The 21578-nt window shown below is 31.1% G+C and overlaps 1 protein-coding gene across 3 annotated transcripts in view; it reads right to left on the bottom strand.

Annotated features, from left to right (window-relative positions):
- The window catches only part of LOC148949609 (solute carrier family 2, facilitated glucose transporter member 1-like), a 229399-nt gene that overhangs the window by 50104 nt on the left and 157717 nt on the right, over positions 1 to 21578 (bottom strand). For 2 of the 3 annotated variants that reach the window (XM_089093629.1, XM_089093631.1), the window contains one exon: positions 15207 to 15305. In XM_089093629.1, coding sequence (XP_088949755.1) covers positions 15207 to 15305 — 99 coding nt within the window. Of the gene's footprint in view, positions 1 to 15206; positions 15308 to 21578 lie in introns of all 3 variants that reach the window. The other variant, XM_089093630.1, reaches the window with a different exon arrangement.

Here is a 21578-nt window from a genome sequence, read left to right as displayed (position 1 = left end):
TTCACCCACAACTTTACTTTACAGCTTTTTAAATTTTTTCTTAGAAGTAACATTTTTTGATTGTGATAACAACTTTTCTGTCAGAAGTAGCAAGTTTTGCTTAAAACTAAAAAACATTCACATCAAAGTATCAACATTTTACCTTAATACTAACATACTTTTACTGAACTCACACAAATTTCTCTTAGAAAAAATATTTTTTTTCAGTGATAAAACTTTTTCTTTCCGAACTAGTAAGTTTTCTGCCAAAGATACCAAATTTTTTCCTTAGAAGTCAAATCTTTTTTACCGTGATAACAAATTGTCTGAAAGATGTATTAAGTTCTTCCTTACCCAAGTAAACCTTTACAATGAAGAAACAACATATAACCTTAATACTAACTAAATCTTAATGATTAAATAAGAAGTACTAATAAAACTATAAATTTTCGTTTGTGATAATACTTTTTCTGTTAGTACTACCCAGTTTTCTATCAAAAATACCAAATTTTCCACTTCAGTTCAGATTTTTCTCAAAGAGATGAAAAAATTTAAAATAATGTTCCAATTTTTTCATAGAAGATAGAAAATTTCAAGCTCAATTCTGAATTTTACCAAAGAACACAATTCAATTCTAATTTCCCCAGAAAAAATGCAAAATCTACCACTCCAGTTTTAGGTTCACCAAGACATACAGAAATGTAAAGTTCTGTTCTTAATGTTTCCATAGTAGATAGAAAAAGCTATACCATAGTTGCATATATTTTCAATGAAGATAAAAATTTCTACTTCAATTTAAAATTTTCTCAAAGATGTGAAGAATAGTTCAACTTCGATTCTGAATTTTCTCAATTAAAAGAAATAAGTTATTGGATCAATTCTATTTTTCCAAAATAATATAAAAATTTTCCACTTTAATTCAGATCTTTCTCAAAGAGATGAAAAAATTTAAAATACTGTTCCAAATTTTTCATAGAAGATAGAAAAGTTCAAGTTCTCTTCTGAATTTTACCAAAGAACACATTTCAATTTTAATTTCTCCAGAAAAAATAAAAGGCTTCCCCTTCAGTTTTAAGTCCACCAAGACATAAAAAATTTAAAGTTCAGTTCTAAATTTTTCCATAGAAGATAGGAAAAGTTATACTATGATTGTGAATATTTCTTTTGTCAAAGAGATGAAAAAATTTAAAGTTCTGTTCCAAATATTTTCCCGGAAGAAGAAAAGTCCCAAGACATAAAGAAGAAAAGTTCAACTTCGATTCTGAATTTTCTCAATGAAAATGAAATAAGTTATTGATCAATTCTATTTCCCCAAAATAATATAAAAATTTTCCACTTAAATTCAGATTTTTCTCAAAGAGATGAAAAAATTTAAAATACTGTTTCAAATTTTTCAGAGAAGATAGAAAAGTTCAAGTTCTCTTCTGAATTTTACCAAGGAACATAATTCAATTCTAGTTTCTCCAGAGAAAATAAAAAGCTTCCACTTCAGTTTTAAGTTCACCAAGACATAAGAAATTTAAAGTTCAGTTCTAAATTTTTCCGTAGAAGATAGGAAAAGTTATACTATGATTGTGATTATTTTCCATGAAGATAAAAAGTTTCACTTTAATTCTAAATTTTCTTAAATTCAGTTCCGACTTTTCTCAAAGAGATGAAAAAATTTAAGGTTCTGTTCCAAATTTTTCATAGAAGATAGGAAAACTTATACTTTAATCGTGAATATTCAAGTTCTCTTCTGAATTTTACCAAAGAACACAATTCAATTCTAATTTCTCCAGAGAAAATAAAAAGGTTCCACTTCAGTTTTAAGTTCACCAAGACATAAAAAATTTAAAGTTCACTTCTAAATTTTTCCGTAGAAGATAGGAAAAGTTGTACTATGATTGTGATTATTTTCTATGAAGATAAAAAGTTTCACTTTAGTTCAAAATTTTCTTAAATTCAGTTCCGACTTTTCTCAAAGAGATGAAAAAATTTAAAGTTCTGTTCCAAATATTTTCCCGCAAGAAAAAAAGTTCAACTTCGATTCTGAATTTTCTCAATCAAAATGAAAAAAGTTATTGATCAATTCTATTTTCCCAAAATAATATAAAAAGTTTCCACTTCAGTTCAGATTTTTCTCAGAGATGAAAAAATTTAAAATACTGTTCCAAATTTTTCATGGAAGATAGAAAAGTTCAAGTTCTCTTCTGAATTTTACCAGAGAACACAATTCAATTCTAATTTCTCCAGAGAAAATAAAAAACCTTCCACTTCAGTTTTAAGTTCACCAAGACATAAAAAATTTAAAGTTCAGTTCTAAATTTTTCCATAGAAGATAAGAAAAGTTATACTATGATTGTGATTATTTTCTATGAAGATAAAAAGTTTCACTTTAATTCTAAATTTTCTTAAATTCAGTTCCGACTTTTCTCAAAGAGATGAAAAAATTTAAAGTTCTGTTCCAAATATTTTCCCGGAAGAAGAAAAGTTCAATTTCGATTCTGAATTTTCTCAATGAAAAGGAAATAAATTATTGATCAATTCTATTTTCCCAAAATAATATAAAAATTTTCCACTTCAGTTCAGATTTTTCTCAGAGATGAAAAAATTTTAAATACTGTTCCAAATTTTTCATAAGAGATAGAAAAGTTTAAGTTCTCTTCTGAATTTTACCAAAGAACATAATTCAATTCTAATTTCTCCAGAGAAAATAAAAAGCTTCCACTTCAGTTTTATCTTCACCAAGACATAAAAAATTTAAAGTTCAGTTGTAAATTTTTCCATAGAAGATAGGAAAAATTATACTGTGATTGTGATTATTTTCTATGAAGATAAAAAGTTTCACTTTAATTCTAAATTTTCTTAAATTCAGTTCCGACTTTTCTCAAAGAGATGAAAAAATTTAAAGTTCTGTTCCAAATATTTTCCCGGAAGAAGAAAAGTCCTAATACATAAGAAATTTAAAGTTCACTTCTAAATTTTTCCGTAGAAAATAGGAAAAGTTATACTATGATTGTGATTATTTTCCTTGAAGATAAAAAGTATCACTTTAATTCTAAATTTTCTTAAAATCAATTCCGACCTTTCTCAAAGAGATGAAAAAATTAAAAGTTCTGTTCCAAATATTTTCCCGGAAGAAGAAAAGTTCAACTTCGTTTCTGAATTTTCTCAATGAAAATGAAATAAGTTATTGATCAATTCTATTTCCCCAAAATAATATAATAATTTTCCACTTCAATTCAGATTTTTCTCAAAGATGAAAAAATTTAAAATACTGTTCCAAATTTTTCATAGAAGATAGGAAAAGTTATACTTTAATCGTGAATATTCAAGTTCTCTTCTGAATTTTACCAAAGAACACAATTCAATTCTATGTTCTCCAGAGAAAATAAAAGGCTTCCACTTTAGTTTTAAGTTCACCAAGACATAAAAAATTTTAAGTTCAGTTCTAAATTTTTCCATAGAAGATAGGAAAAGTTATACTATGATTGTGATTATTTTCTATGAAGATAAAAAGTTTCACTTTAATTCTAAATTTTCTTAAATTCAATCCCGACTTTTCTCAAAGAGATGAAAAAATTTTAAGTTTTGTTCTAAATATTATCTCGGAAGAAGAAAAGTTCAACTTCGATTCTGAATTTTCTCAATGAAAATGAAATAGGTAATTGATCAATTCTATTTTCCCAAAATATTAAAAAAATTTTCCACTTCAGTTCAGATTTTTCTCAAATAGATGAAAAAATTTAAAATACTGTTCCAAATTTTTCATAGAAGATGGAAAAGTTCAAGTTCTCTTCTGAATTTTACCAAACAGCATAATTCAATTCTATTTTCTCCAGAGAAAATAAAAAGCTTCCACTTCACTTTTAAGTTCACCAAGACATGAAAAATTTAAAGTTCAGTTCTAAATTTTTCCATAGAAGATAGGAAAAGTTATACTATGACTGTGATTATTTTCTATGAAGATAAAAAGTTTCACTTTAATTCTAAATTTTCTTAAATTCAGTTCCGACTTTTCTCAAAGAGATGAAAAAATTAAACTTCTGTTCCAAATATTTTCCCGGAAGAAGAAAAGTTCAACTTCGATTCTGAATTTTCTCAATGAAAATGAAATAAGTTATTGATCAATTCTATTTTCCCAAAATAATATACAAATTTTCCACTTCAGTTCAGATTTTTCTCAAAGGGATGAAAAAATTTAAAATACTGTTCCAAATTTTTCATAGAAGATAGAAAAGTTCAAGTTCTCTTCTGAATTTTATCAAAGAAAACAATTCAATTCTAATTTCACCAGAGAAAATAAAAATCTTCCACTTCAGTTTTAAGTTCACCAAGACATAAAAAATTTAAAGTTCAGTTCTAAATTTTAACGTAGAAGATAGGAAACGTTATACTATGATTGTGATTATTTTCTATGATGATAAAAAGTTTCACTTTAATTCTAAATTTTCTTAAATTCAGTTCCGACTTTTCTCAAAGAGATGACAAAATTTAAAGTTCTGTTCCAAATATTTTCCCGGAAGAAGAAAATTTCAACTTCGATTCTGAATTTCCTCAATGAAAATGAAATAAGTTATTGATCAATTCTATTTTCCCAAAATAATATACAAATTTTCCACTTCAGTTCAGATTTTTCTCAAAGAGATGAAGAAATTTAAAATAATATTCCAAATTTTTATAGAAGATAGAAAAGTTCAAGTTCTCTTCTGAATTTTACCAAAGAACACATTTCAATTCTCATTTCTCCAGAGAAAATAAAAAGCTTCCACTTCAGTTTTAAGTTCACCAAGACATAAAAAATTTAAAGTTCAGTTCTAAATTTTTCCGTAGAAGATAGGAAAAGTTATACTATGATTGTGATTATTTTCTATGAAGATAAAAAGTGTCACTTTAATTCTAAATTTTCTTAAATTCAGTTCCGACTTTTCTCAAAGAGATGAAAAAATTTAAAGTTCTGTTCCAAATATTTTCCCGGAAAAAGAAAAGTTCAACTTCGATTCTGAATTTTCTCAATAAAAATGAAATAAGTTATTGATCAATTCTATTTTCCCAAAATAATATACAAATTTTCCACTTCAGTTCAGATTTTTCTCAAAGAGATGAAGAAATTTAAAATACTATTCAAAATTTTTCATAGAAGATAGAAAAGTTCAAGTTCTCTTCTGAATTTTACCAAAGAACACAATTCAATCCTAATTTATCCAGAGAAAATAAAAAGCTTCCACTTCAGTTTTAAGTTCACCAAGACATAAAAAATTTAAATTTCAGTTCTAAATTTTTCCGTAGAAGATAGGAAAAGTTATACTTTGATTGTGAACATTCTTCATGAAGATATGGAGCTCCACTTTAATTCTGAGTTTTCTCGAAGAAGTTTAAAATGTAAAAGTTCTATTAATAATTTTAATAAAGAAGATAGACCAAACTTTTCGAAATTCTGAAATATCCCAATAAAAAAGAAAAAGCTTTTATTCAATTCAAATTTTCTCAATTTTATAAAAAATTTAAAGTTAAAGTATCAATTTTAACGTTGACGAGAGGACTGGCTATACTATGATTGTGATTATTTTCCATGAAGATAAAAAGTTTCACTTTATTTCTAATTTTTCTTAAATTCAGTTCATTCATCTAACCACCAAAAAAAAAGGTTGGGTTAGGTATAAATAAATATTAATAAATAATTAGAAACATTTCTCCATGTTTAAGTTAGGTTAGGTTAGGCTAACTTATCATGAGCGCTCATGATAAGCTAACCTAACCTAACTTAAACATGGTAAAAAGTCGACCTCGGGGGGATTTTTTGGCTAGATTAAATTAGGTTAGGCTAGATTAAGTTAGGTTAGGTTAAGTTAGGTTAGCCTACGTCCGCGCGCGTACGTAGGCTAACCTAACCTAACTTAACCTAACCTAACTTAATCTAGCCTAACCTAACCTAACCTAATTTAATATAGCAGAAAAATCACCCCCAGGTCGACTTTTTACCATGTTTAAGTTAGGTTAGCTTAGCTTATCATGAGCGCTCATGATAAGTTAACCTAACCTAACTTAAACATGGAGAAATGTTTCTAATTATTTATTAATATTTATTTATACCTAAACTAACCTATTGTTTTTGGAGGTTAGATGAATGAACTGAATTTAAGAAAAATTAGAAATAAAGTGAAACTTTTCATCTTCATGGAAAATAATCACAATCATAGTATAACCATTCCTATCTTCTATGGAAAAATTTAGAATTGAACTTTAAATTTTCTATGTCTTTGAGAAATTATGAACTGAAATGGAAGATTTATCCTTTTCAACGGTAAATTTCAGAATTGCGCTAACTTTTTTTCTCTTCTCTAAGAAAATTCAGAGGAGAACTTGTAAATTTTGCACTTCTTCGAAAAAACTCAGAATTAAAGTGGAGTTCCATATCTTCATGAAGAATATTAACAATCAAAGTATAACTTTTCCTATCTTCTACGGAAAAATTTAGAACTGAACTTTAAATTTTTTATGTCTTGGTGAACTTAAAACTGAAATGGAATCTTTTTATTTTCTCTGGAGAAATTAGAATTGAATTGTGTTCTTTGGTAAAATTCAGAAGAGAACTTGAACTTTTCTATCTTCTATGAAAAATTTGGAATAGTATATTAAATTTCTTCATCTCTTTGAGAAAAATCTGAACTGAAGTGGAAAATTTGTATATTATTTTGGGAAAATAGAATTGATCAATAACTTATTTCATTTTTATTGAGAAAATTCAGAATCGAAGTTGAACTTTTCTTTTTCCGGGAAAATATTTGGAACAGAACTTTAAATTTTTTCATCTCTTTGAGAAAAGTCGGAACTGCATCTAAGAAAATTTAGAATTAAAGTGAACCTTTTTATCTTCATAGAAAATAATCACAATCATAGTATAACTTTTCCTATCTTCTAAGGAAAAATTTAGAAGTGAACTTTAAAGTTATTATGTCTTGGTGAACTTAAAACTGAAGTGGAAGCTTTCTATTTTCTCTAGAGATATTAGAATTGAAATGTGTTCTTTGGTAAAATTCAGAATAGAACTTGAACTTTTCTATCTTCTATGAAAAATTTGGAACAGAACTTTAAATTTTTTCATCTCTTTGAAAAAAATCTGAACTGAAGTGGAAAATTTTTATATTATTTTGGGAAAATAGAATTAATCAATAACTTATTTCATTTTCATTGAGAAAATTCAGAATCGAAGTTGAACTTTTCTTCTTCCGAGAAAATATTTGGAACAGAACTTTAAATTTTTTCATCTCTTTGAGAAAAGTCGGAACAGAATTTAAGAAAATTTAGAATTAAAGTGAAACTTTTTATCTTCATAGAAAATAATCACAATCATAGTATAACTTTTCCTATCTTCTATGGAAAAATTTAGAACTGAACTTTAAATTTTTTCTGTCTTGGTGAACTTAAAACTGAAGTGGAAGCTTTTTATTTTCTCTGGAGAAATTAGAATTGAATTATGTTCCTTGGTAAAATTCAGAAGAGAACTTGAACTTTTCTATCTTCTATGAAAAATTTGGAACAGTATTTAAAATATTTTCATCTCTTTGAGAAAAATCTGAACTGAAGTGGAAACTTTTTATATTATTTTGGGGACATAGAATTAATCAATAACTTGTTTAATTTTCATTGAGAAAATTCAGAATCAAAGTTGAACTTTTCTTCTTCCGTGAAAATTTTTGGTACAGAATTTTAAATTTTGTAATCTCTTTGAGAAAAGTCGGAACTGAATTTAAGAAAATTTAGAATTAAAGTGAAACTTTTTATCTTCATAGAAAATAATCAAAATCATAGTATAGCTTTTCTTATCTTCTAAGGAAAAACTTGGAACTGAACTTTAAATTTCTTATGTCTTGGTGAACTTAAAACTGAAGTGGAAGCTTTTTATTTTCTCTGGAGATATTAGAACTGAATTGTGTTCTTTGGTAAAATTCAGAAGAGAACATGAACTTTTCTATCTTCTATAAAGAATTTGGAACAGTATTTTAAATTTTTTCATCTCTTTGAGAAAAATCTGAACTGAAGTGTAAAATTTTTATATTATTTTAGGAAAATAGAATTCATCAATAACTTATTTCATTTTCATTCAGAAAATTCAGAATCGAAGTTGAACTTTTCTTCTTCCGGGAAAATATTTGGAACAGAACTTTAAATTTTTTCATCTCTTTGAGAAAAGTCGGAACTGAATTTAAGAAAATTTAGAATTAAAGTGAAACTTTTTATCTTCATGGAAAATAATCAAAATCATAGTATAACTTTTCCTATCTTCTATGGAAAAATTTAGAACTGAACTTTAAATTTTTTTTGTCTTGGTGAACTTAAAACTTAAGAGGAAGCTTTTTATTTTCTCTGGAGAAATTAGAATTGAATTGTGTTCTTTGGTAAAATTCAGAAGATAACTTGAATATTCACGATCAAAGTATAAATTTTCCTATCTTCTATGAAAAATTTGGAACAGAACTTTAAATTTTTTCATATCTATGTGAAAAGTCGGAACTGAATTTAAGAGAATTTAGAAATAAAGTGAAACTTTTTATCTTCATGGAAAATAATCACAATCATAGTATAACTTTTCCTATCTTCTACGGAAAAATTTAGAACTGAACTTTAAATTTTTTATGTCTTGGTGAACTTAAACCTGAAGTGGAAGCTTTTTATTTTCTCTGGAGAAATTAGAATTGAATTATGTTCTTTGGTAAAATTCAGAAGAGAACTTGAACTTTTCTATCTTCTATGAAAAATTTGGAACAGTATTTTAAATTTCTTTATCTCTTTGAGAAAAATCTGAACTGAAGTGGAAAATTTGTATATTATTTTGGGAAAATAGAATTGATCAATAACTTATTTCATTTTCATTGAGAAAATTCAGAATCGAAGTGGAACTTTTCGTCTTCCGGGAAAATATTTGGAACAGAACTTCAAATTTTTTGATCTCTTTTAGAAAAGTCGGAACTGAATTTAAGAAAATTTAGAATTAAAGTGAAACTTTTTATCTTCATAGAAAATAATCACAATCATAGTATAACTTTTCCTATCTTCTACGGAAAAATTTAGAACTGAATTTAAAATTTTTTATGTCTTAGTGAACTTAAAACTGAAGTGGAAGCTTTTTATTTTCTCTGGAGAAATTAGAATTGAAATCTGTTCTTTGGTAAAATTCAGAAGAGAACTTGAACTTTTCTATCTTGTATGAAAATTTTGGAACAGTATTTTAAATTTTTTCATCTCTTTGAGAAAAATCTGAACTGAAGTGGAAGATTTTTATATTATTTTGGGAAAATAGAATTGATCAATAACTTATTTCATTTTCATTGAGAAAATTCAGAATCGAAGTTGAACTTTTCTTCTTCCGGGAAAATATTTGGAACAGAACTTAAAATTTTGTCATCTCTTTCAGAAAAGTCGGAACTGAATTTAAGAAAATTTTGAATTAAAGTGAAACTTTTTATCTTCATAGAAAATAATCACAATCATAGTATAACTTTTCCTATCTTCTATGGAAAAATTTAGAACACAACTTTAAATTTTTTATGTCTTGGTGAACTTAAAACTGAAGTGGAATCTTTTTATTTTCTCTGGAGAAATTAGAATTGAAATGTGTTCTTTGGTAAAATTCAGAAGAGAACTTGAAATTTTCTATCTTCTATGAAAAATTTTGAAAAGTATTTTAAATTGTTTCATCCCTTTGAGAAAAATCTGAACTGAAGTGGAAAATTTTTATATTATTTTGGGAAAATAGAATTGATCAATAACTTATTATTTTCTCATTGAGAAAATTCAGAATCGAAGTTGAACTTTTCTTCTTCCGGAAAAATTTTTGCAACAAAACTTTAAATTTTTTCATCTCTTTGAGAAAAGTCGGAACTGAATTTAAGAAAATTTTGAATTAAAGTGAAACTTTTTATCTTCATAGAAAATAATCACAATCATAGTATAACTTTTCCTATCTTCTATGGAAAAATTTAGAAAACAACTTTAAATTTTTTTTTGTCTTGGTGAACTTAAAACTGAAGTGGAAGCTTTTTATTTTCTCTGGAGAAATTAGAATTGAATTATGTTCCTTGGTAAAATTCAGAAGAGAACTTGAACTTTTCTATCTTCTATGAAAAATTTGGAACAGTATTTTAAATTTTTTCATCTCTTTGAGAAAAATCTGAACTGAAGTGGAAACTTTTTATATTATTTTGGGAAAATAGAATTGATCAATAACTTATTTCATTTTCATTGAGAAAATTCAGAATCGAAGTTGAACTTTTCTTCTTCCGGGAAAAAATTTGGAACAGAACTTTAAACCTTTTCATCTCTTTGAGAAAAGTCGGAATTGAATTTAAGAAAATTTAGAATTAAATTTAAAGTTTTTATCTTCATAGAAAATAATCGCAATCATAGTATAACTTTTCCTATCTTCTATGGAAAAATTTAGAACTGAACTTCAAATTTTTTATGTCTTGGTGAAATTAAAACTGAAGTGTAAGCTTTTTATTTTTTCTGGAGAAATTAGAATTGAATTGTGTTCTTTGGTAAAATTCAGAAGAGAACTTGAATATTCACGATCAAAGTATAACTTTTCCTATCTTCTATGAAAAATTTGAAACAGAACTTTAAATTTTTTCATCTCTATGTGAAAAGTCGGAACTGAATTTAAGAGAATTTAGAAATAAAGTGAAACTTTTTATCTTCATGGAAAATAATCACAATCATAGTATAACTTTTCCTATCTTCTACGGAAAAATTTAGAACTGAACATAAAATTTTTTATGTCTTGAATTGATCAATAACTTATTTCATTTTCATTGAGAAAATTCAGAATCGAAGTTGAACTTTTCTTCTTCCGGGAAAATATTTGGAACAGAACTTTTAATTTTTTCATCTCTTTGAGAAAGGTCGGAATTGAATTTAAGAAAATTTAGAATTAAAGTGAAACTTTTTATCTTCAAGGAAAATAATCACAATCATAGTATAACTTTTCCTATCTTCTACGGAAAAATTTAGAAGTGAACTTTAAATTTTTTATGTCTTGGGACTTTTCTTCTTCCGGGAAAATATTTGGAACATAACTTTAAATTTTCCATCTCTTTGTGAAAAGTCGGAACTTAATTTAAGAAAATTTAGAATTAAAGTGAAACTTTTTATATTCATGGAAAATTATCACAATCATAGTATAACTTCCTATCTTGTACGGAAAATTTTAGAACTGAACTTTAAATTTTTTATGTCTTGGTGAACTTAAAACTGAAGTGGAAGCTTTTTATTTTCTCTAGAGAAATTAGAATTGAATTGTGTTCTTTGGTAAAATTCAGAAGAGAACTTGAACTTTTCTATCTTCTATTAAAAATTTGGAACAGTATTTTAAATTTTTTCATCTCTTTGAGAAAGATCTGAATTGAAGTGGGAAATTTTTATATGATTTTGGAAAAAATAGAATTGATCAATAGCTTATTTCTTTTTATTGGGAAAATTCAGAATCAAAGTTGAACTATCCTTCACTTCATTGAGAAAATTTAAAATTGAAGTAGAACTTTTTATCTTCATAGCAAATATTCGCAGCTATGGTATAGCTTTTTCTATCTACTATGGAAAAATTTAGAACAGAACTTTAAATTTCTTTATGTCTTGGTGAACTTACAACTGGAGTGGAAGATTTTGCATTTTCTCTGGAGAAATTAGAATTGAATTGTGTTCTTTGGTAAAATTCAGAAGTGAACTTGAACTTTTCTATCTTCTATGAAAAATTTGGAACATTATTTTAAATTTGTTCATCTCTTTGAGAAAAATCTGAACTGAAGTGAAAAATTTGGTATCTTTGGTAGAAAACTTGCTAGTTCGAACAGAAACAATGTTGTCAGTGACGAATATTTTTATTTCTAAGAGAAATTTGTGTTTGTTCAGTAAAAGTAAGTTAGTTTTAAGGTAAAATGTTGTTACTTTGTTAAGTAGTTTTTTTAATTTCAAGAAGAATTTTCTACTTCTGACAGAAAAGTTTTTATCACAATCAAAAAATGTTACTTTTAAGAAAAAATTTAAAAAGCTGTAAAGTAAAATTGTGGGTGAAAAGGATGGATGCTTCAACTTGTAAAATGGGTTTAGGAGGGACATTATGAAAAGAACTTGCTCTGAAATTTCTTTTGAAAAGAATTGCTTGGTGTTGAAATATCCAAAAAGATGGAAAGTAAAGTCTTGAGTGAAAAAGATTGGTGCTTCAAATTGTAAAATGGGTTTAGGAGGGACATTATTAAAAAAACTTGCTCTGAAATGCCTTTTGAAAAGTATTGCTTGGTGTTGAGGTATCCAAAAAGCTGTAAAGTAAAGTTGTGGGTGAAAAGGATGAGTACATCATTTTGTAAAATGGGTTTAGGAGGGACATTATGAAAAGAACTTGCTCTGAAATGCCTTTTGAAAAGTATTGCTTGGTGTTGAGGTATCCAAAAAGCTGTACAGTAAAGTTGTGGGTGAAAAGCAAGGATGCTTCAAGTTGTAAAATGGGTTTAGGAGGGACATTAAGAAATGAACTTGCTCTGAAATGCCTTTTGAAGGTTATTGCTGGGTGTTTAGGTATCCAAAAAGCTGTAAAGTAAAGTTCTCGGTGAAAAGGATGGGTACTTCAAGTTGTAAAATAGGTATTGAACGGAACATTTTGAAACGAACTTCCTCTGAAATGTCTTTTGAAAAGTATTGCTTTGTGTTGAGGTAACCAAAAAGCTGTAAAGTAAAGTTGTGGGTGAAAATGATGTTTGCTTCAACTTCTAAAATGGGTTTAGGAGGGACATTAAGAAAAGAACTTGCTCTGAAATGCCTTTTGAAAGGTATTGCTTGGAGATGAGTTATCCAAAAAGCTGTAAAGTAAAGTTGTGGGTGAAAAGTATGGATGCTTCAAGTTGTAAAATGGGTTGAGGATGGACATTAAGAAAAGAACTTGCTCTGAAAAGCCTTTCGAAAAGTATTGCATTGTGTTGAGGTATTCAAAAAGCTGTGAGTTATAATTTTGGATGAAAAAGGATGGATCTCTAAAGTTGTAAAATGGGTTTTGGCGGGACATTAAGAAAAGGAACTTGCTCTGAAATGCCTTTTGAAAGTAATTCTTGGTGTTGATGTATCCAAAATACTGTGAAGTGAAGTTGTGGGTGAAAAAGGATGGGTACTTCAAGTTGTAAAATGGGTTTAGGAGGGACATTAAGAAAAGAAATTGCTCTGAAATGCCTTTTGAAAGTATTGCTTGGTGTTGAGGTATCCAAAAAGCTGTAAAGTAAAGTTTTGGGTGAAAAAGATGGATGCTTGAACTTGTAAAATGGGTTTAGGAGGGTCATTAAAAAAAGAACTTGCTCTGAAATGCCTTTTGAAAAGTATTGCTTGGTGTTGGGTAGAGGACCCTTTGGGGTTGGGGTAGAGGGCCCTTTGGGACTGGGGTAGGGGGGTTATTGGGGTAGGGGACCTCACATGACTGTTCAAATGGAACTTGTGTATTATAACGACCACAGAGTTTCACCCTCAAATCCTCTTCTAAATCATCTTCTAAAATCATCTTCTAAAATGCATCAAACTGTTTCACTCAAATCATCTTCTAAAATGTCTCAAAACGGTTTCACCCAAATAATCTCTAAACGTAATTTCAGCGTGTTCCTTTTGTTTTGACATTCCTGCGCTGTCACATTTGAAATTCCTAGGAAACCATTTCCCGCGTTAATCTCTTCATCTCTAAGATCAAAACACTCACCCGGGGTCAATTCTCCGGGATGAACACCAACAAATCAATCAACCTTGACATCATCCGTCAGACATTAATAAACTTCGCCCGGAGACAATTCTCCTGGACGATCACCAACAAATCAATCGACCTTGACATCATCCATCAGATATTAATAAACTTCACCTGAAGACGATTTTCCGAGACGAGCACCAACAAATCAATTGACCTAGAAAGCTCATGTGCAAACTTCACCCGGGGAAAATTCTCCTGGACAAACACAAACAAATCAATTTCTCGGAAATTCTCTCCCCTCGATTACGCAATCAATTTTTCAGAAATCCATTTCCCCTAGGGAGGCTATGTCCATATATGGTGTTTGTACGGAGTTAGACTAAATTGTAGATGGCAGCACATGTGTTCGCGTCGTATTCAATAAGGGGGTTCTACTCTTAATCACAAAGGCCGTTAATTAGAATAAATAGCTCTTATGAAAGTACTAAAAATCTTTGGCTTAAAGAGCGAGGCATTGACTACGGGGTGAGCCCAATCATATATGTAATATTTTCTGTTCGTTTAAAGTTTCGATGTTGCTGCTGTTGCAGTTGAAATACTGATTTTTTTATATTAAATTTCTGATCTTTTTTTAAACAATGTTGGGAAGTCCGGCGTCCCCTTCATAGCAATGTCCCTTCCCCCATGAAAACTTCCTTCATGGAAAGATCCTCCCACATAACCCCCAAGGGGGGTTGGGGTGGCAAGGGGGGGGGAGTTGCCCCCAATAATGCGGAGAAAAAAAATATATACATCCCGTGCCCTTTGACTATCAAAATATGGACCCTTCTTGCCACCCCCCCCCCCTCTCCCCCAATAAAAATGCTGGTGATTCGCCCCTGATTTCAGCCAAGATTTTTGAATTAGATTTTAATTCAAAATTAGGTAGCTTAATAGGTATCATTCTGGAAATTCCGAGCACAAGTCTAGACTAAAGCAAATGCTATTAAACTCTAAGGCAACGGAAAACATCTTGCTGTTGAACATTGTATCTCCATTTCACTTTCCCCACTAGCCTTCGTACGAGTTCCGGCATAAAAAATTTCTTTTTCGCCTCAATTTAGATAATTATCTATGCATATTATCTTGTCGAAGGATATTCATTTTGGTTTTTCTACTAAAAAACTAGTCAAAAATGTTTTCCAGCCAATCAGCCCGAAAGTTTGAATTCGTACTCTCTATATTGTTATCGTCTTTGTGAGCCTTTTGAAATCACCGTTGTGACAACTATGCCCATACATGTATGCTTACACATAAATAAATTCTCTATTTTTAATTCTATGTTTTTATTTAAACTTATCTTTATTTCATTAATAACTCCTATACCCATGAAAAGTCCGCTAAAAGTATAGTAACGATTTAAAATTTTAGTTTTCATTCTTTTTTTTTTAAAGTGCAGGATTCAAACTGTAATTTACTGGAAGATTTAAAAAAAACAAGCAACCGTTTTGGAAATTAGATCAATTAATCTAATAATAAAATTAAAACTTACTTTTCCTGGCGCATTAACCACACCAATATTGTAACCATGCTGAAAGCCTGATCCAATTGCAGCAGCTGCAATGGCAAAAACCAAACGGCCATTTAAACCCTGGAAAATAATAAAGTAAAAAGATCGAACCAAAAAGTCTGGTTTATAGTGAAGCAACCGGTTATTCATCCCATGGTCATCAAGTCCGTTCCTAAAGAGGGGGGCAACCAGGTCAGCTGCCCAGGCCCCGCAGCTGGAAGGAGGCGCCGCGACTGGGAGATTGCCCACTTGATCAAATTTTTCACTTTGATTCGGATTTTTTGCTTATATTTGAGTCGGGAGGACAGCGCTGTTTTTCCCCTGGCGCAACCAACCATATGAACAGCTCTGGGGTTATCCTGATTCCAGGGAGTTGTCTTATGTGCAAATAACCACCCCTGATAAAGGGGGTCGTTCATGGGCGCCCATAGCCTGAATTTTAGGGGGGGGGGGCTTACCTTGTCTAATCGGTACTTCCAGTGCTTTAAAATTGAAATCTCAAGACAAAATGTCATCTCAAGACAAAATAGGCAGAGCGATAGCGCTGCTTAAGTAAGAGCGATGTGGGCACAATGTATATTGTTTTTAGACCAGGGCACTTCTTATAGAAGGAAATGTCATAGAAACTTCAAAAGAGTTCATGGAGGGCAACCAGCTCCCCCTCCCCCACGTCAATCACTTCTCCAAACATATCCAATCAAAATTTTGAGATAGCCATTTTGTTCAGTGTAGTTTTAAGGTCCGGAAATTATGACTTTGAGAATAACCCCCCCCCCACAACCCTCAGAGCAAGGGTTGTAAGTAATGCCCTGTGGGGTTATAAAGTTGTTTTTTATAGAAAGGGTGGTCGTATAAACCTCAGAGGGGACTCAGTTAATTGGTAATCAGAAGCTCTAATGGTCTTTTTAACAGTCAAAAGTGATTGGAGGTCGTCCAGCAACCCCACACCCCCCGTGCACCAATCATTTCCCCAAACACATTCAATCATAATATTTGAGATAGCCATTTTGTTCAGTGTAGTTGAAAGGTCCAGAAATTATGTCTTTGAGGATAAATCCCCCTCACCCATATAACCCTCAGGATAAGGGTTGTAAGTTACGCCCTGGGGCATATAAGGTTTTTATAGAAATTGTGGTCGTATAAACTTCGAAGAGGGCTCATTGGATTGGTAATCAGATGTTATAGTGCTCTTTTTAAGAGTCGAAGTGATCAGAGGGCAAATAGCCCCCCACACACACACATACACACGTCGTATTTTCCCGAAACACATGTGATAGAAATTTTGAGATGGCCATTTCTTGTCGTAAAAATTTCGAAAAGGGCTCAGTTGGTTGTTAATTGAAAGGGCTAGTGCCTTCTTTAATAGTCATAAGTGATTGGAGGGGAACCAACCCCCCCCCCCCCCCCCGCCAATCATTTCCCCAAACACTTCCAGTCAAAATTCGAGATAGTTATTTTGTTTGACGTAGTTTAAAAGTCCAGAAATGATGTCTTTGAGGATGAGACCCCCCCCACAGTCCTCAGGGCAAGGGTTTTAAGGTACGCCACGAGGGCGTTTCAGGTTTTTATGGAAACGGTGGTCGTGAAAACTTCGAAGGGGGCTCATTGGATTGGAAATCAGATCCATTTTCGAGTCAAATATATCGGGGGGCAGCTATAGCCCTCCCACACGTCATATTTTCCCCCAATGCTTCCGATAGAAATTTTAAGATAGCCATTTGTTCAGAAATAGTCCTAAGATCTAATAACACGGCCTTTGGGGTTGACACAACCCATCAAAGTATGGGGATAAGGGTTTTAAGTTATGTCCCGGGGGATTTAAGGTTTTTATGAAGAGGTGGTCTTGTGAACTTTAGAGGAGGCTCATTTGATTGGAAATGCATAGTTCTAGTTTTATTTTAAGAGTCAAGCATGATGGAGTGGAAATAACCCCCCTCTCCCTGATATCCTCTTTTCCCCAAACACATTCGATCGAAATTGTGAGACAGCCATTTTGTAGCCAATAGTCCAAACAGAATATAACAATGTCTGCAGCAATTAAATATAAGAAATATTTAGGCGGACGTTGAAATAAATCAAAACAAACTATGAGCATGTAAACTTTCAAAAAGGTGACAAAGCAATATCTCAAGAGGAACTTATATTATTAAGTTAGATCTTTAAGAGTAAGTTGTGGGGGATTTTGAACTATAGCCAGAAGGCATTATGTGTATACTTTTTGTACTACAACTACAGTTACTGTAACTAATGACGCTAAGAGAATTAAGGTGAAGATTCTAGGAAGTGTTTAGGGGGTGTTCCAATTAAACGAAAGAACTGTATACATGCAGGTTTTCAAAAAGTCATATAAGCAATATCACAAGCAGCACCACTCTTTAATAGCTAGAAATATCATTGAAACATTTGAAGAAGCTAATTCGATTCAAAATTAAAAGTTGTAGGGTCCTTTCTAAGAGGAAAAAGAAAAAGAGATAGCCTGTCTCTCAAGCCGATTTATTTCCCAAACACATCCAGTCAAAATTTTGAGACAACTATTTTGTTCAGCATAGTAGGACGGTCCAGCAACTATGTCTCTAGGGATATTGGGCATGTCAAATCCCCACACTTAGGCGAAACTATGGATTCTTATAGAAAAAAAACGAAAAGATATAAAAAAAAAAAAAAAATTCATGAAAATGATTTGTCAATAAAAAACGAACAGAAATTCATCTAAAAAAACCTTTTCCACAAAAGTACTTTTCTTTTCAAAGAAAAGAAAAGAGCTCCATTAAGCCAAAAATGGGCAGAAATGAAGTCAAGTAATCATCCAAGCGTAAAACTACCACAAATCCCCATCAATAAATAAATGAAACTCAGAATGAACAGAAAATATAAATAGCCGAGTCAAACTCGAAAGAGCAAAAATTGACATTAGTAGGGCTGATAACCCCCATGCCTTCTCAAGACCAGAACATAGTTTGCGTTTTACTGAAAACAAAATCTGTTTAAACGTTTTCACTTTTTTACTTAAATAAGTAAAAAAAATTTGTTTACTCACTTTTATTACCCATTTTTATTTTATGGGATAAATATCAGTATAGTATTAAATATCAGTTTTTTTAAGGAATAAATTGACAATCCATGGTAATTTTTTTTCAGTAAAGCCTAAGTTATGTTCTGGTCATGTGGGGGTTGTCAGCTCTAGTAATGTTAATTTTTGCTCGTTTTGAGTTTGACTCGGCTATTTATTATAATTTCTGTCGGTTTTGAGTTTCATTTAATTGTTGATAGTGATTTGTCGTTGTTTTACGCTTGGAAGATTATTTGACTTTATTTCTGCCCAGTTTTGGCTTAATAGAGCTCTTTACTTTTCTTTGTAAACATATTCTGTGGAAAGTTTTTTTTTAAATTAATACAATTATATGACACCGTCATTCAGCGAGGGGGGAGCTGGTGCCCCCCTTGCCCCCTTATGGGCGCCCATGGGGTCGTTATATACTTTTGGGGATTTTTTCTTCATTTGTTCACTTAGCCATAGAAGACACCGACAAGCAGGACTTTCAAGTAAAGAAGCAAAGCAAAACTATACCAGTCAAATTGCAGAAGACTCCCAGTTCACTTACATCTTCATTGACCCTCATATGAGACCGGAAGCCATCGCCAAGGAAAGGTGAGAATTATCGTGGGAACAGGCGCGTATGTAAAGACTGAGGTATTTTCCGAGACCACACTGCCTTTCTATGAAGTACAAATAACAGTTCGATAGTGACCTGTCCTTTTATTTGTCAGCGAAACAAGGAAAATCATCTTTGGATATTTCGATCACATATACAATGGCCGTCATCAGCAGATAACGGCCACTGCGGCCACTGTACGGCCATTGTATATGTGACCGAAATATCCAGAGATTTTTTGTGTTGTTTCGCTGTCAAATTAAAGGATTTGTTCCTGTTGAACTGTTATTTGTACATAAAGACTGATTGATTTTTTTTTGGCTGAAGGAATGTCTTGGGCATATGCAACTTCGACTTCAAGGTATATCCTATTGCCGCAGTTGGATTTTGGTTAAATTCCCCCTGCCTACAGTTGTTTTCCCCATCCTATTCTCTTCTCTTCTTACTTGAACACGAGCTAAACCTCACAATTCCCGGCACAAGTTGAATTCAAATCTGAAGTATTAGGTTTTCAACCATTTAAAAAATAAATTAAAAAACAAGTTTTTCTAACTGAAATTAAGGAGCGACATTAAAACTTCAATCAAAGAGAAATTAGTTCGTATATGAAAGGGGTTGTCCCCTCCTCAATGCCTCGCTCTTTACGTTCAAGTTTTTATTGTTTTAAACAATAGAGTTGTGAGAAAGAGTCAAACTTTAGTGCAAAGAGCGAGGCATTGAGGAGAGGACAACCCCTCTCGTATATGGGATAATTTCTGTTCGTTTTAAGTTTGAATGTCGCTCCTTACTTCAAGTTAAAAAAAACTTGTTTTTTTTTTGTTTAATTTCTGAACGTTTTTGAATTAATGCAGGTTTTGATTTTGGCTCATCGTACATGAATATTTAAAACGAAATTTGTATATTAATTTTACTTTTTTTTTCGGTTAAATGACTTTCTCAAAAGTTGTTTGATTTATTTACAAACATTTTTATTAGTAATAAATACACGTTACTTACGAATTAACTTACGTAACGAATTTCTATATTCGTATATTTTTATTACGTATATTAGGGGGGTTCCCCCCCTAGTTAATATCTAGCTCTTTACGCTAAAGTTCAAATTCCAATTCTTTAAGAATGACCCCTTAATCCCCGGGGCCGTTAGAATAAATAGCTCTTATAAAAGTATTGAAAAAAACTTTAGTGTAAAGAGCGAGGTATTGACAAGGGAGTGAACCAAATAATATACGTACTAATTTCTGTTCGTTTTAATTTTTGATGTTGCTCCTTACTTTACGTTGAAAAACTTGTTTTTTTTATTTAATTTATGATCGTTTTTTAAACAATGCTGGAAATTCTGGTACCCCCGTCATCGCAATGTCCCTTCCCCCATGAAAACTTCCTCTATGGAAAGTTCCTCCCACGTAACCATCGACCCCCCCCCCTCATTACCAGAAAAAATCCCCCCTGAAAATGTCTGTTTACTTTCCAATAATAAATACTATATGTAAACATTGGGCAAAGTTAATAACTTGCAGCCCTTCGCCCGGGGAATGTGGGGGATTAATCATTCTCAAAAATGAGGGTGAGTGAGGGCCAAGTTGCCCTCCGTTGTTTTTTCACTTAAAAAGAGCACTAGAGCTTTTAATTTCCGTTCGAATGAGCCCTCCGGTGATATTCTAGGACCACTGGGTCGATAAGATCACCCCTGAAAAAAATAAAAAAAATAAACACGCATCCGTGATCTTTCTTCTGGCAAAAAACACAAAATTTTACAATTTTGCAGATAGGACCTTGAAACCTCTACTGTAAGGTTCTCTGATACGCTGAATCTGATGGTGTGATTTTCATTAAGGTCTTATGAATTTGAAGGGGTGTTTCCCCCTTTGCTCGAAAATAAGGCAAATTTTCTCAGGCGCGTAACTTTTGATGCGTAAGACTAAACTGAATCAAACTTTTATATTTGAAATCATCATAAAAATATGATTCTTTTGATTTATCTATTGGTATCAAAATTATGTTTTTTAGAGTTTCGGTTACTATTGAGCCGGATCACTCCTTACTTTTACAGTGCGTTGCCACGAACTGTTTGATAAAGACGACTTTAAAAGTTGATCAGATAATTCCTTCTCGAGTTCACTTATTAAAACTAGTTGAAATCTAAAATTAAAGACTACTATTTAAAGTTTAAAATTACCAACTTTAGTCTACTAATTTGCAAAAGTACTACACACAGAAAAAGATTAGGGGGTTTATTCCCCAATGATATTCATAACAAGGGACCCCGCTTCCCCAAGATAACTAATAAATGGTATAAAAAAACTGCAGTTTTGTTTAGACCCCCCCCCCCTCCGTCCTTGAACAATGTCTTTGGATTCTCCAACATGTATGCTTAGATATGCTTAGATAAATCAAAGAAATTTCTTAATCATTGTTTTGGCTTCTTGAGTCAAGTGTTGCTGAACAACAGCACTACTTTTGTGTGTGTGTGTCTTTTTTTTTGGGGGGGGGGGGTATTATCCTGCTCATTGGTCAATTCCCCGTAAATTATAAGATTTAGATTGTCTTTTTTTTCATTGTGAGAATCGTGAAACGGATAATTCCTCTGGGGTTTCTAAAAACTTTGTCAGTTTTATCAGATAAAATATAAATCTTTTGTTTTTTAGCCTACTAAAAATAATAGAATATAAAACAAAGAAAACAAAACTGTCCAGGATTCGAA

The sequence above is a fragment of the Artemia sp. Qi Xiang Cuo genome, chromosome 8 (genome assembly GCF_049724085.1).
Source record: "Artemia sp. Qi Xiang Cuo chromosome 8, ASM4972408v1, whole genome shotgun sequence".
NCBI lineage: Eukaryota > Metazoa > Arthropoda > Branchiopoda > Anostraca > Artemiidae > Artemia > Artemia sp. Qi Xiang Cuo.
Note: the sequence above shows the minus strand (reverse complement) of the source record. Positions and strands in the feature narration are given on the sequence as shown.